Source organism: Muscardinus avellanarius, assembly GCF_963383645.1.
Source record: "Muscardinus avellanarius genome assembly, chromosome: 1".
Lineage (NCBI taxonomy): Eukaryota > Metazoa > Chordata > Mammalia > Rodentia > Gliridae > Muscardinus > Muscardinus avellanarius.
The window spans coordinates 29,954,796-29,969,564 of NC_137786.1; the positions used below are offsets into that span (position 1 = coordinate 29,954,796).

General features: G+C 44.6%; 1 protein-coding gene across 1 annotated transcript in view; it reads right to left on the minus strand.

The window, feature by feature from the left end:
- ADAMTS12 (ADAM metallopeptidase with thrombospondin type 1 motif 12) overlaps positions 1-12,215 on the minus strand; it is a gene marked incomplete at both ends in the record, with an annotated part of 344,716 nt that extends 332,501 nt beyond the window's left edge. The window contains one exon of the mRNA XM_080703192.1: positions 12,089-12,215. Coding sequence (XP_080559318.1) covers positions 12,089-12,215 — 127 coding nt within the window. The remainder of the gene's footprint in view (positions 1-12,088) is intronic.
- Between the last annotated feature and the right edge of the window lie 2,554 nt (positions 12,216-14,769).

Genomic DNA, 14,769 nt, shown 5'->3' on the forward strand with positions numbered 1-14,769 from the left:
AGGACCTCATTCTCCCCCAAACCCCAGCCACAACTGCCTTCAACTATAATTTATAGAACCATTCTTCTCCACTTTAGATGACTATGGGGTGTAGAACACCAAGCTTCCATCTTCAGTTACTAACAAATAGCCTCCATTTTTATGCATAGAAAATCCAGACATACTACCAGGAACATGGTGACCCAAGGGAAGCAACACATTATCAGTCCTGCTGATGCTTGGTCTTTATTGCCGTAAAAACAGATTTCTGACAAAAGAAAAAAAGCCATAACTTTAAAATAGCATAAGTGAAAAGTAGCAGGGAAAAAAATCAAGAAGGCCAATCAGAGAGCAGAAAAGGACCCCGACCCCCTTCGATGGCTGTGGCGTGGGTGCCATGGCAATGCCATCTTGCCTCACTGTGCATCACTGCTAGAGACTCACGGGAAAACAACCAATTACTTGAAACAAACTGGCTACAGCTCATCTGAATTATAAGCCCTTAGTTCCTTCTGTGCAAAAACTGACTACAACTTGCAGCAGTGGCAACAGAGCTCACAACGACCTCCAGAGATCCAGAGCAGCACTCAACAACAACGTTAGGGTACCCGCCTCTCCTATGGGAGAATGCCTAGCTGGCTCCAGGGACTCACTCAGCCACGATAAACTCACTGGGTCTGAGATTTTGCGGTTCAACTAGCAAAGGTAGGGGTGGAGTCTACTGTTGGACATAGCAGAGGCTCAGATAGACTCAGGCTCTGCATCAGTTGAAAGCATGGAGGAAAACCTATGCTTAACACTAAATCCAACTAGTAGGATTTCCAAGATCATCATAGACCACCCAGTCATGGTGAACTGGGAGAAGTCAGACCAACCCAGCTCTTGCTGTGAAGAACAGATACTCTTATGTATAGACTGGGTTTGGTTTCAGAAGCACCCCGGTGCCTCTTCAGATAGGTAGAGACTCAGGCTCTGCAATGTTGGAAAGTGTGGAGAGAGACCTACACTTAACTCTGATCCAGCCTTATTATATGGCTGTCTACACAGACTGAGAGAGAATCAGAAAACCAGGCTTACAGCAGGAAAAGTGCCAGTGGCACTCAGCATCTGCACAAAGAGAAATGACAGAGGCCTAGTCTGCTGAATATTCATATATTTGTAGGGTTGCATTATTTTTTTGTTGTTTTGTTTTGTTTTTTGTTTTTTGTTTTGTGTGTGCATGCTTGTTTGTTTGCTCTCTTCCCCAACCCTTTCTCAAGTGTCTTCCCTTGTACATACCCACTCTCTTCTCTCTATCCCTTTTTTTTCTCTTCTTTTCTTTTTTTGGCTTGTATTAACTCTGCTTCATATTACTATACTAAATACACTGGTTACTAGGATACTACAATATATTCACTATATCTAATTTCTACTATATACTACCTTTACAAACTCATACTCTCATTCTATTCAATCCTATCTGTGGCTTTACCCTTCTCTTGCATTTATGACTTTACTTTCCTCCTCACATAATCTTCACTTTTGATATAACACAACTTGCCATAGATGTACCAGCTGACACATAGATACTGAGAAAAATCTATTAAAACCAACAAAACAAACTTCTGAAATCATGAGAAGGAGGAATAACAAGGAAGCAATGGGCTCCCACAACTCCACAATAACAGAACCTGACAACACAGAATTGCAGACATCACCAAAAAGATAAACCAAAAATTTAACAGTAGAAATAATACAGGATTTCTGAAAAGAATTTAGAGAGAGCCTGAAAGAAACAAAGGATGCAATCATTGAAGGGAAGGCATCAATATAAACTATAAACAATAGATTAGACCACATGGAGAATAGAATCTCACTCTTAGAAGATGATCTCTCCAGCCAGATGTGGTGGCACACACTTGTAATCCCAGCGCTTGGGAGGCTGAGACAGGAGGATCATACAGGTTCGAAGACAGCCTCAGCTACTGAGTGAGGCTCTCAGCAACTTAGTTAGACTCTGTTTCCAAATAAAGTATAAAATAGGTCTGGGAGTATAGCCCGGAGGTAAAAGCCACTGGGTTTCACCATCAGTACCACAAAAAAAAAAAAAAAGATCCTGCCAAAAATGAACACATAGTGAATAATTTAGAAAAAAAACAATTCAACAGTATGAATTGGGCATTGAAAAGATATGGGCCCATCTTAAAAATAATAGGCACAGAAGAGGGAAATAGAAGGTGAAACCAAAGGAATCAACAATCTTTTCAAAGAAATAATATCAGAAAAAATTTCAAACATAAACAAGAGGTCAATTACAAGTACAAAAAACTTAGAGAACACCTTTTAGACAAGAGAAAATGTTCACCATACCACATAATAGTCAAACTGACCAATGTAGAAGCCAAGGAGAGAATCTTAGGCAACAAAAGCAAAAGACCAAGTGACGTACAGAGGCACACCAAGCATAATCATTTCAGACTTCCCAAACCAAGTCATAAAAGCCAGAAGGCCCTGGAGTAACATATTCCAAACTCTGAAGAAAATAGCTTGTAGCCAAAAATTTCCTACCCAGCAAAATTATGTCTCAAATTAGATGGGGAAAATAACACCTTCTACAACAAACAGAATAATTTATGTCTTGCAAACTAGCACTAGAGAAAATACTCAGAGATTAACTACAAAGAAGAAATAAGTAATACACACAAGAATAGGGAAACAGTAACTTCCATCGAGCAAACAACTAAGCAAAGAAGAACAAATACTACCTCAATTAGAAGTTAAAACTCAAAATGTTAAGAATTAAAAATCACTTCTCAATAGTAACACTGGACATAAATGGCCTCAACTCCCCCAATAAAAAGACATAAGGTGGCAAAATGGATTAAAAACCAGAATCCAGCTATCTGCTGCCTGCAAGAAACACACTTTACAAGTAAAGAGAGTAACAAACTAAAAGTAAAGGGCTAGAACAAGGTAATCCATGGTAACTGAACTCAAAGACAAGCAAGAGTATTAACTATAATAGCAGACAAGTGAGACTTCAAGCCTAAATTTATTAGAAGAGACAAAGCAGGTCATTTTTTACTGATAAAAGAAACAATCCAGCAAGAAAAAATGATGATAGTCAACATTTATGTCCCAAACATAGGTGCAGCTATTTTCATAAAACAAACTTCTTGTAACATTAAGTCACACATAAGTCCCAATATAATAATACTTGGAGAATTCAACAAACCTCTCACACTGGTAGTGTTTCCTGATTTCAGATTGTAACAGATCCAGTCTGCCCTCTACCCTCCATGCACTCCACCAGAAAAGTCTGACCATCACTGTCTTCCAAGCTTAGCCCTGAAGCAGGAGAGAATGCTAGGTGGGCAAGGTGGACACAGCCAGCATCTACAGTGCATCCCTCCTGTTGCTCTTCTCTGCACTGATGCCTCTGGCTGCTCCAGGGACCAGCATTGGTACCAGTATATGGTCAGTGTCCAGATACTGACACTACTCTTGAGAGCAGCTCTCTAGACTTAGGCAGACCTCTGTTACCAGGCATTACCAGGTGCCTCAGTGTGGGCCATTCTCCCTCCAACTGACCACCCTCAGACTTTCTGCCTTCTGCCCTTATATTAAGGCCCCCTCACCCCTATAAGGTGTCCTCTTTAATATATTTCCTAGATGACTTAAGTTCTTTTCTTTCTTGGAATCCAGATCCCTAGAACCATGATCTAGACCACAATCCCGTCCTTGTCTTCTGAAGTCAGAGAACTCACCCCATTCCTGGTAAGGCCATGCCCTTGGCTGGCTCTGTCATCAAATGCCATTCTAGCTTGTCTTTTATTTTAAGGTTAATACACAGTCTCTATACAAACTTTTTGAGACTTATAAAGACCCCTTTCCTGCCTAGGGTATGGGGATTAGTGGAGGAGAAGTCCCCAGGGACCCTAGCTTTCTTCTGAAGAAAGTTTCTCTGCAATGTCTTTCCACTGACCTTTAAGCCTCTCTCGTGTACACAGAAGAAAGGTGAGTGCTTAGAATCATATCCTCTATTTGTAAGCCCTGAAGACATGCTCTGGAATTTCTCTTTATAAATGTGTGGAAAATTAACCTTCTCCACCCCCCCTTACAAAATGAAAAGTCTCATTTTAATAACCTGTCACATCTACATGTCTCTGCATCTTCACCAGAACAGAGAAGCAAAAATCATTTTTAGCAAACCATTTTCCAAAGACCATCACTGACCAATTTAAGGGGAACACAAACTAAAAGCAACTACAAAGAAGTAGAAAAACAAGAAAGAGGAGAAGGAGGGAGAAGAAAGAAGAGGAAGAGGAAGAGGAAGAGGAGGAGGAGGAGGAGGATCATTCTAGCATGGCAGGGTGTGTGTGCCTGTAATTCCAGTCCTTACAAGGCTGAAACAGGAGGATCACAGGTTAGAGAGCAGCTTCAGTAATTTAGCAAGACTCTTCAAAACCTAGCAAGACCCTATTGAAACCTAGCAAGACCCTATTTCGAAACAAAAGAAAGGGCTAGGGACATAGCTTGGACGTACCAGGTGGAGTGGGGAGGAGAATTTTGAATAAAATGTTACACTCTTTGAACAAGACTAAAAAGAGTTTTACAAATATCTTATTTGTTATATCCAGAAAACAGGGATAATAAACTCAAGTTGTCACAAAATGGAGACCAATAAATGCAATTTTAAATCAATCTCACATTTTAAAAATCCTAAATAGATAATTTATGTAAATTGGTATGTCAAAATGATATATTGTACATTTAATAGCCATGGGCATTATGCAGAAAATGGAAACAATAGAACATAACAAATAAGTAATAAACACATAATTGTATCTGCACTATAATTGTATAATACTCATAAGCAAAGCCTTTTAGATAATGTATAAAAATAAAAATTTGGGGGGAGGTTAAGACAGGAGGATCACAAGTTTCAGGCCAGCCTCAATGACTTAGCGAGACCCAAAGCAACTTATTTAGACCCTGTTTCAAAATTTAAAAATAAAATATAATAGAGGGTGTAGCTCAGAGGGAGAACTCCCTGGACTCAATTTCCAGTACCATACAATCTCCAGTTGTATGTAACCATATAACTGCATTTTTATTATAGAAATGGATATTAGGTTCACAAGTTGTAGAGAACTTTGTAAGTCCCCTCAAGGTTGTAATATACTCTGCAGATGGTTGGATTTGCTCTCCAACCCTATGAAAACGCATCTGCTGACTAGAGAGCTAATTATGATTGACACAAAATAACAAAGATGCAAAGTGTCTTAATAACATAGTAAAACACGCATAGCCATGTTTATAGGGGCACAATTCACAAGGGCCAAATTATGGAATCAACCTGGGTGTTCATCCATAGATGAACGAACAACGAACCTGCTGCATATATGCACTTTATTCAGCCACAAAGAACAAAATTATGCCATTTTTCAGAAAAAATAGATGGAACTAGTGAATATTATGCTAAGGAAGACCAGTCAGTTGCAGAAAGTTAATGGTTGAATTTTTCTCATATGTGAAAGCTAAAGAGAAAACAGGAAACAAAAGTGACTTCAGATAATCGAAGAGAGTGGCCAGAAAAGAAAATTGAAAGGGATGGAGGAGAGAGGTGGGGAGGAGAAAGAAAATAACAGATGAAAGAAACAGTTCAGATTATAATGCGCCCATGTGTGAAGGAATCCCTACCAATCCAGATGTTATTTTAGGGGGACAGGGGGCAAAAGGTGGCACCTGAAAGGAATCATACCAAGACTGTGTGCATGGGTATTTGTATGAATTTGAACCTCATTGAGATGTACAATTACAGTGCATCAGTAAAAGTATAAAAATCAAATATTAAATCATTAAAAACAAAAATATCTAGAACCCTTTCCCTCTTGTAGAACTTTTATTTTGCAAATGCAATTAATCAATTATTGTAGATTTTGTCTTGAAATGCTGCAATATTCTCTCTGCTCTTGTGCAAAATGCACACCCAAGTGCTCTTTTCTAATGCGATAAAGTGCCCACTCTGTTGCCCTGTTGATTTCTTGGAGTTGTCAGGGGCAAACCAGACCATGGAGGTGACCAGTACCTTGTACATTGTAGAGATGCTCCCTGACTTACAATGCTCTGCTTTACAGTGGTGTGAAAGCAATAGGTATTCATTGGAACCAACTGTGAATTTTTACCTTTTCCCAGCCAATGACATTTGCTATGATACTCTCTGTAGATGAGGAGCAGCAGCAGGAAGCCACAGCTCCCAGGCAGCCACATGACCACAGGGGATACAGTCTGTACTCCACAGTGCCCTGCATCAGCACTAAGCTGGGATGTAGGGGAAGTTAGGCGTGTTAAATGCATTTCTGAATTATGGTATTTTCAGTTTATGATGGATTTATCCAGACAGAAATCCATAATATGTAGAGAAAACTCTGTAAAAATTTTAATAAACCTGGAGGGATATTTTTAGCTACAGAAGAGAGGCAGTCTGTTGCATATGAGATGAATTATTCCTTTCTTTATGCAGTACTAGGGATGGAACCCAGGGGCATCTACCTCTAAGCTACCCCCTTAGCCCTATTTTTTTATCTTTATTTTGAAACAGGGTCTCACTGAGTTGCAAGGGCCTCACTAAGTATCTGAGGCTGTCTGTGAACCACGATCCTCCTGTCTCAGCCTCCCGAATGCTGGGATTCCAGGTGTGTCCACCACACCAGGCTTTCCTGCCGAGACTGCCTGCTGCCTCGGCATCTATGTGTTGAGACCCCACTCCACATAGTTAATCGGCAACAAGCCCCGAGAAGGAGGTGTCGTCTCTGGCCAAAGTACCCCCCACTTTTAGATACCCTTCATGACTATTATTTTCTTGGTAATGATTCCTTTTAACTCTCTACGCGAATTGCTCTGGTGATGTGACACCAGGACTATGAAAGAGATTGAGTCCATGAAAATAAATTCTCTAATAATTTGTCTAAACGCCCTTGGCTTTGCTCAATAATAATGAAAAACTGGCCAGAACTCAGATGCTGTGATAAGCATTCCAGCTGCAGCAATCACAAAGGGTCTCCGACCCTCATTCCTATCACTAATTTAGGTTAAGCCATTAACTCCCCCTCATTCCTATCACTAACTTAGGTTAAGCCATTAACTCCGGTAAGCTAACTCTGTTTACCCTTGAGATCCTGCCTAGAGACAGAGAAGATAAACAACTTAGTTGCCCAAATACAATAGACCCAAGGAAAAAGATTGTTGACTTTTACGCCCAGTATGAGCATTCCCGGAGACAGAGAAACTGGCCGCATGGTTAGGAATGAATATGACAAAATAAAGGACAGACGTTCTAAATATATATGTATGAAGTAAAGGAAATACCGTAAGAGTAAGAAAAGCATTTTTGCATGAAGAAGAGCTTATCATAAGAAAGTCCCAACTGGGAAAGAAAGGAATTAGAAAGTTAGAAGCAGGTTGCAGAGAGTTTGTGACAGGGAAATGGATTATTAAAGATGGATAGGCTTTTAATAGGCTTGTTGTCTAAAGAAGAGTGCTCAGCAGTTAAGGAAATACATCTGACAATTAAATCCAAGAACTTTGTGGTGTTGTTTGTGGTATTTTGTCTGCCAAACTGTGTTGTGAGTTTGTTTAAGCTTTCAGATTTAGAAGATAAGATGCCAACACCTGAAGAAACCCTATCACATCCACCTGAATCACCACATCTCCCCACACTTGCTATATGAAATGAGCCCAAAAGATGGAAAGTTCCAAGAAAGTTAAAGAAGATTCTCCGAGAAGCCCCCAAGCCTTGGGCATGCCTGTTTCTCCTGGGAGGTCGTCCCCTGGAACTGCTTATCTGCAAGACCTTGGAGAGGATCAGGAGTTAATCTCTCGAAGATCAACAGCCAGCTGAAGGACTAGTTTTATTACCTTTGTTTACATGTCATTCATTATTATTTCACAGTGATTGCATTCACTCCCTTTTCTCTTATTATTAACTTTACTGGTGAAGGGTATAAATTTTTGGGGTTTCTGTAATAAAGTGTCATTGGCTCAAGAAGCCTTTGTCCACCTCAGGTTCTTTCCAAAGCGTCATACCTAAAGACTTAAGGAATTCATAGAGGGGAAAGAATCGCTGCAGATAAGTTTCTGCAGAACTTCACCTGCCTTTTGCCCCATTTTTCTGAGGATTTGACCGGGAGCGGACAATAACGACCCGACTGAGTTTAGTCTGCGACACTTTCCTATTGTTTTGATACTTCATTGTGAATCAAGAAACCTCAAAGAAATCATACCATATTCTTGCATCACAACTGGGGCCTCTAAGGCTGGGATTGGAGCCTGCTGAGGGGTTAGGCCAGTGCCGGGGCCAGTGGCCGGTATCGGAGCCTGCTATGAGCCAAGGTCACTACTGGGGCCTCCGAGGCCGGGATCGGAGCCTGCCGAAGGGTTAGGCCAGTGCTGGGACCAGAGGCCGGCATCGGAGCCTGCCGTGAGGCAAGGCCACTACTGAAGCCTCCAAGGCCGGAATCAGAGCCTGCCGAGGGGTTAGGCCAGTGCCCGGGCCAGCGAGGCCGGGATCAGAGCCTGCTGTGAGGCACAGCAGGTGCTGGGGCTTCGAGGCTGGGATCGGAGCCTGCTGAGGGGTTAGGCCGGTGCCCAGGCTAGCAAGGCCAGGATTGAAGCCTGCCATGAGACAAGGCCAGTGCTGGGGCTTCCGAGACCCTGATCAGAGTCTGCCGAAGGGTTAGAATGGTGCCGGGGCCAGCGGCCAGGATAGGAGTCTGCCATGAGGCAAGGCCGGTGCTGGGGCCCTTGCAGCCTGGATTGGAGCCTGCTGAGGGGTAAGACTGGTACCAGGGCCAGCGAGGACAGAATCAGAGCCTACCATGAGGCACGGACACTACTTAGGCATCCAAGGCCGGGATCAGAGCCTGCCAAGGGGTTAGGCCAGTTCCGGGGCCAGCGAGTCCAGGAGCGGAGCCTGCCATGAGGCAAGTCTGGTGCTGGGGCCTCCGAGGCTGGGATCGGAGCCTGCCGAAGGGTTAGGCTGGTGCCAGGGTCAGCAAGGTCGGAATTGAAGCCTGCCGTGAGGCAAAGCCAGTGCTGAGGCCTCCGAGGCCGGGATTGGAGCCTGCCGAAGGGTAGGCCAGTGACGGGGCCAGCGGCCGGCATCGGAGCCTGCCTTGAGGCAAGGCCACTACTGGAGCCTCCGAGGCCAGGATCGGAGCCTGCTGAGGGGTTAGGCTGGTACCGGGGCCAGGGAAGCTGGGATCGGAACCTGCCGTGAGGCAAGGCTAGTGCTGGGGCCTCCGAAGCCAGGATAGGAGTCTGTCGAGGGGTTAGGCCAGTGTCAGGGTCAGCGAGGCTAGGCCGGTGCTGGGGCCACTAAGGCCGGGATCGAGCCAGCCGAGGGGTTAGGCCGGTGTGGGGGCCAGTGAGGCCAGAATCGGGGCCTCCCATGAGGCAAGGCCGCTGCTCGAGCCAGCGAGGTCTGGATCAGCCCACCGGGTAGCCAGGCCACTACTGGGGCCATCAAGAGTGGGATCGGTACTTGCAACGTGGCATGCACAGAGAAATATCACAAAAAAAAAAAAAACAGATGCTTCCCCTAATCAGCAATAACTAGGAGGAAAGGGGCAACAGGAAGAGGTTGAGTTATAGAAAGGGCCCTATACCGAAGCAATTAAGGTGACCAATCAGAGGGTATGGGATAGGGGAGGATGGAGCCTCTTTAAAACTCAGGAGACATAAACAAATGTATCAAAGTTAATCACCAAACAAGCATGGGATCTAGGGAGGGGGAGGGAATGGGATGGGGAGTGGATGAGGGCTAATTGGATGATGTGTGTATATATCCTCTCAAGTCTTGTATTCCAATGTGATATATGACTACAATGCACCAATAAAAATAAATTTTAAAAAAATGTTGTAGGAGTAGAAAAGGAAAGTCATTTGAGAAGCAAAGCTTGGCCATCATATTTATTCTCAGGAAGCTTTAGAATTTCCTTTTCTCATTAGTGTGCTCTCTACTCTTCTCTTCTCTCCCCAGCCTTTAATTCTAAACGGAAGTTTACTTAGAAATTGCCCTTTAGTACCAAGAAGAAATTATTTTTAAATCCATTAATGAATTAAAATTAGTAAAAAGACCTTTAAAACTAAAATTATTTTAAAATTTATATATATGTCACTAATAAGTGATATACCACTATATATATTATTTATATATATACTATTATATATACATATATAATCACTAATAAGCCTGTTTATGTATATATATATATATATGTATATAATCACTAATAAGCTTGGAACACTTTACAGATCTTTTCAGTGTCAAACATTCTGAGCACATTACGCTAAAGGTGACTAAGAAAATTATCCTATCTCACTTTGCAGAGAGGAAGACGCAAGGCCCAGCAGTGTCTGCTCCATACCAGGCTGAGTCCCCTTAGAAAGCTGTGGAGCAAGCAGAGCTGGAAGCCAACCCAGGAGAATGTGTGTCTTTGAACCAAATCATCTCCAAATGCCCTGGGAAATGCTGGCAGCTTTGTTTGTGCTGCCCCAGAAGAGAGACTTTTTCACAAAGGGGCTGTTTTGCAAAGAACAACAGGCACTGCTATTTTAAACTTGGGGGTGGGAGATTTGTATCTGGAACATTTACACAAGCGAGTGCTGGCAGGTTGACATCTAACCCCAGTATTTGCCTGCTCTGGCTTCCAAGTAAAGCAGAGGGAGGGAGGGACTTGCATCTGATAGCTCTCAAAGCCCAGCAAACCAATACTCCTGCAGTGTTTCAATTTTGCAATGTGGGCAGAAAACCCTGCCTAGAAATCCCCTAAGCATGAGCAAGCTGGTAATGTATGCCACCCAAGTGACCTTGGGAATAAAGAGAATTTCAGTAAGATGTGGAGGACACCTCCTAATGCCTGAAACACAGCCAGCAAATGGGATTTGACAAACACTAAGCGGTGTGTGTGTGTGTGTGTGTGTGTGTGTGTGTGTGTGTGGTCTCTAATATTGCTAAGGGACAGTGCGCCATGATTCCAAGAGTCAGGTTACCTAGCTCCACTGTGTTAGGCCTCCAAACTTCATCTTCCCCATCTGTGAAACAGAGAAACACCTGCAGCAATAGCACCTGCGCCTCGGCAGGCTGCTGAGAGCTGTTGGGCCCGCTGATACGCACAGGTGATGACTGGTGCTCTTTTCCACAAAAGGCAGAATGAACTCCCCACCAGCAAAGTATCTAGGATCCTTCAAGAGTCCAATAAAAAGCAAACGCAACAATACCGCCTTGCTCCAGGTGTCATTAAGACGACCAGATGTGGTGGGGCATGCTTGTAATCACAGCATTGGGGAGGATGAGGCAGGAGGATCTTGATTCGTGGACAGCTACTTAGTGAGGACCTTTGCAACTCAGTGAGACCCTGTTTCAAAATAAAGACTAAAAAACAGGGCTGGGGGTGTAGCTCAGAGGTAGAATGCCCCTCCGTTCCATCCCCAGTACTGCAAAAATATAATGTTAAAAAGAACAGGCTGTCCAGCAGAACTCCGATACTTTCTATAACGGGTCACCAGCTATGGTCAGCAATACAGGACAAGAAAATGCTTCCCTACAGAAGTACATTTCCCCCCTCAAAGGGCTGTTATTTTTCAGTTGCAACCATAAATCTTTCCAGGAAACCAAAACACAGCCAAGTGTGCTCAGCAGGCGGGCAGAATCACATTTCCCCTTCCCTGACCCAAAAGTTTAAAACTAACTAGAAACACCCTCAGTGTCCATTTGGAACTCTTTTAGAAAAATAAGTTTTAGAGGTGAAATAGTGTACACAGAGAAGATGAGAGAGAAACCAGCCACCCTTGAGTCTTTCAAAGACAGTGCCATCCTTTTGAAAGACCGCAGGACACTCACCTTTCAGTGAGAATTAGGTGTCCTTCTCTAAACGCTGGCTGGAGAGAGAAGCTAGTTTATGAAGTTCCCAGCCTCGGTTTCTTCCACCTGGCCTAAGGTTAGGTGGTTAGAACTGAACCGTGCAGGGTTCCGTTCTACCGAGTGGGGGAAGGGGAAAAGGAGCGACCAAGTTTCCACACGTCTTACCATCACTGTTTTAAAAGGAAATAAAGAAAAGCCACTAACCTTGCCTCGGGTCTAGGAAGCGAAGCGGGCCTGGCGAAGGCTGTCTCCCATAGCAAAGCGCCCCGGAGCTCAGGAGCAGAGCCACCACGGAGAGGTTTGCAATCCAGCTCCCCCGGGCACATGGCATGATTCAGGCGTTGCGGGGAAGAAAAGTCAAAAAGTTTCAGCCCTCAGTTCCAGAAATCAAGCGCTCGCCTGTGGCCGCTCAGGGGGATGCAGGGGTGCATGGTCCGGGAGCGGGGAGCAGAGCGGGCGGCTGCAAAGCTGCGGGCGACTTTCTTTGGCTTTAATTATTTTTTAAGCAGGAAGGGGCTAGATACCTTTTTTCCCCTCCCTCCGTCCTGAAAGGGGAGTGAATCAGCTGACGGTGTCGGCTTTCGGAGGGGTGTGGAATGAGTCGGAGCTGGAGGGCGCAGCCCACCGTCCCCCCCCGCCCCTGACTTGCACGCTGGAGGCCTCCACCCAGCTGCGCGCATCTTCCTCCGGGACTCCCACCCCCGCGCTCCTCCTGCTCCGCCCAGAGCCCGGCGGGCAAGCCAAATAGGGGAGACCCGGAGAGCCACCCTGGTCAACCAGGCCAGCTGCTCCCAGGCCGAAATACCGTGCAAAAGTTGAGTACCAGTGATGGGCCACAGGGCTCCCTCCCTCTGCCTCCCCAGCTCGCCGCTGACGGTTTCCTCCCAGTTCCTAAACTTTTCTTAAGACCAATCTGTGAATGATCTATCAGACTCCTGGCCCACTGAGCTAATAGGCAATTCCCTCTAGTGTGACCCTGGACAAGTCCCTCCGTCTGCACTACAGCCAGTGCTTACGGGCTCTCTGGGTCTCCAGGTCAGAGCAGGCTGTTTTTGCAAATTCTTCTCTTTCCTAGTCCACCTCTGTTCACCCAAAAGAAACAGAGCTGGTGGTGGGTCCGCCAAGAAGATGCCTATCCAATCTACTGGGACAGGCTGCTCGCAGGGAGGGCATCCATGGGGAGGCACTGGCCTCATGCCCATGGGAGAATGCCACAAACCAGGGTGCCTGCCAGGCATCCTGAGAATTTACTGGGATAACCTAGCCAAAATTTTTCACCTCTGGCCTGAAACTGGCCTCCTTACTCCATTCAGGAGGAATGTGGTCAGGATAGGAAGGTCTCCCCGGCTAACAGCCAACAGCATGACTTCAGCAAGAGGCTGGAGATACCATCTCACCCAAACTTGCATAGAGACAGGGCAGCCAGCTGGGCATGGTGACACACACCTGTAATCCCAGTACTTGAGAGGCTGAAGCAGGAGGATTGCAGGTTTGAGGCCAGCCTCAGCAATTTACAGAGACCGCTCAGCAATTTACAGAGACCGCTCAGCAATTTAGCAAGACCTTGTTTCAAAATAAAAATAAATACCTGGGCGTGGTGGCGCACGCTTGTAATCCCCGCGCTTGGGAGGTGGAGACAGGAGGATCACGCAGGTTTGAAGCCAGCCATGCTGGCTTAGGAGACCCTGTTTCCAAATAAAAATATAAAAAATAGGTCTGGGAGTGTAGCCCAGAGGTAGAAGGGTTTCCAGGAACCCCAGTACCACCAAAAATAAATAAATAAATAAATAAATAAATAAATAAATAAATAAAAAATATGGCCAGGATATAGCTTAGATGTAGAAGATTCTCCAGTGCGCATACACACACACACACACACACACACACACACACACACACACGACATGTTTGGAATGCATGCTCAAAAGGACTTCACACTGGGGGATACGAACACACCCAGACTTTTGCAGGGGTATGTATTAATTTTCTATTGTTGCTAGAACAAATCATAAACTTGGGGGCTGAAAACATAGGACTCCCATCAATCAATAAACAAATTTATTACTTTAAGTTCTAAAGATCTAAAACAGGTTGCACTGGGCTAATATCAAGGACTTAGCACACCCTCATTCCTTTCTGGAGGCTCTGAGGGAGAATCTGTTCTCTGGCTTTTGCCAGCTTCCAGGAGCTGCCCCAGTTCCTTGGCTCCTGCCTCTCTTTGCCCATCTCAAAGCTAGCAGCAAGGAAGCAAGGCTTTCTTAGTGGGGCATTACTTCCATTCTCCTCTTCCTCCTGTTCCCACTTATAAGGACCAGTGTGATTACATTGAGCTCCCATCATCCAGGATAATCTCACCCACTGATTAACAACCTTAGTCCCATCTCTGAGTGTAAATCCCCCTTGCAGTTACTATAACATGTTATGTCATGATGACTGAGCCAAGGAACTAATCTTCCTACCATGTAAGTATTAGGTAGCAGGATCACAACCTGCAACAAAAGAGATTCTGATAGGATAGGTGTGATGACCTGGCAGAAATGCATTGGCAAGGTCTACCTTGGGTAGAACCCTATATTCTTTTTTCTTTTTTCTCCCCCCCCCATCTTTTGTAATTTTTTGGTTCCTCTTTGGACTCCTCTTCTTTCTCCTTATTTTCTCCTTTTCATAGCAAGCAGGATCTCATCTAAAGGCCAAGATCATGTCTGACTCCCATACCTTGGAGAAGAGATCTGTATCTCAGGCAGGAACCCAGGGAACTCTGGAAAATTTGAGTCTTGCTGATATCAAGGACAAGCCATTGAGCACTCTGGCTTTGCATTTTAACCTCTTCGCCTGAAGTAGCATTCATCTTATCCTGTTCTCCACTGACTGATAAGAGCATGCCA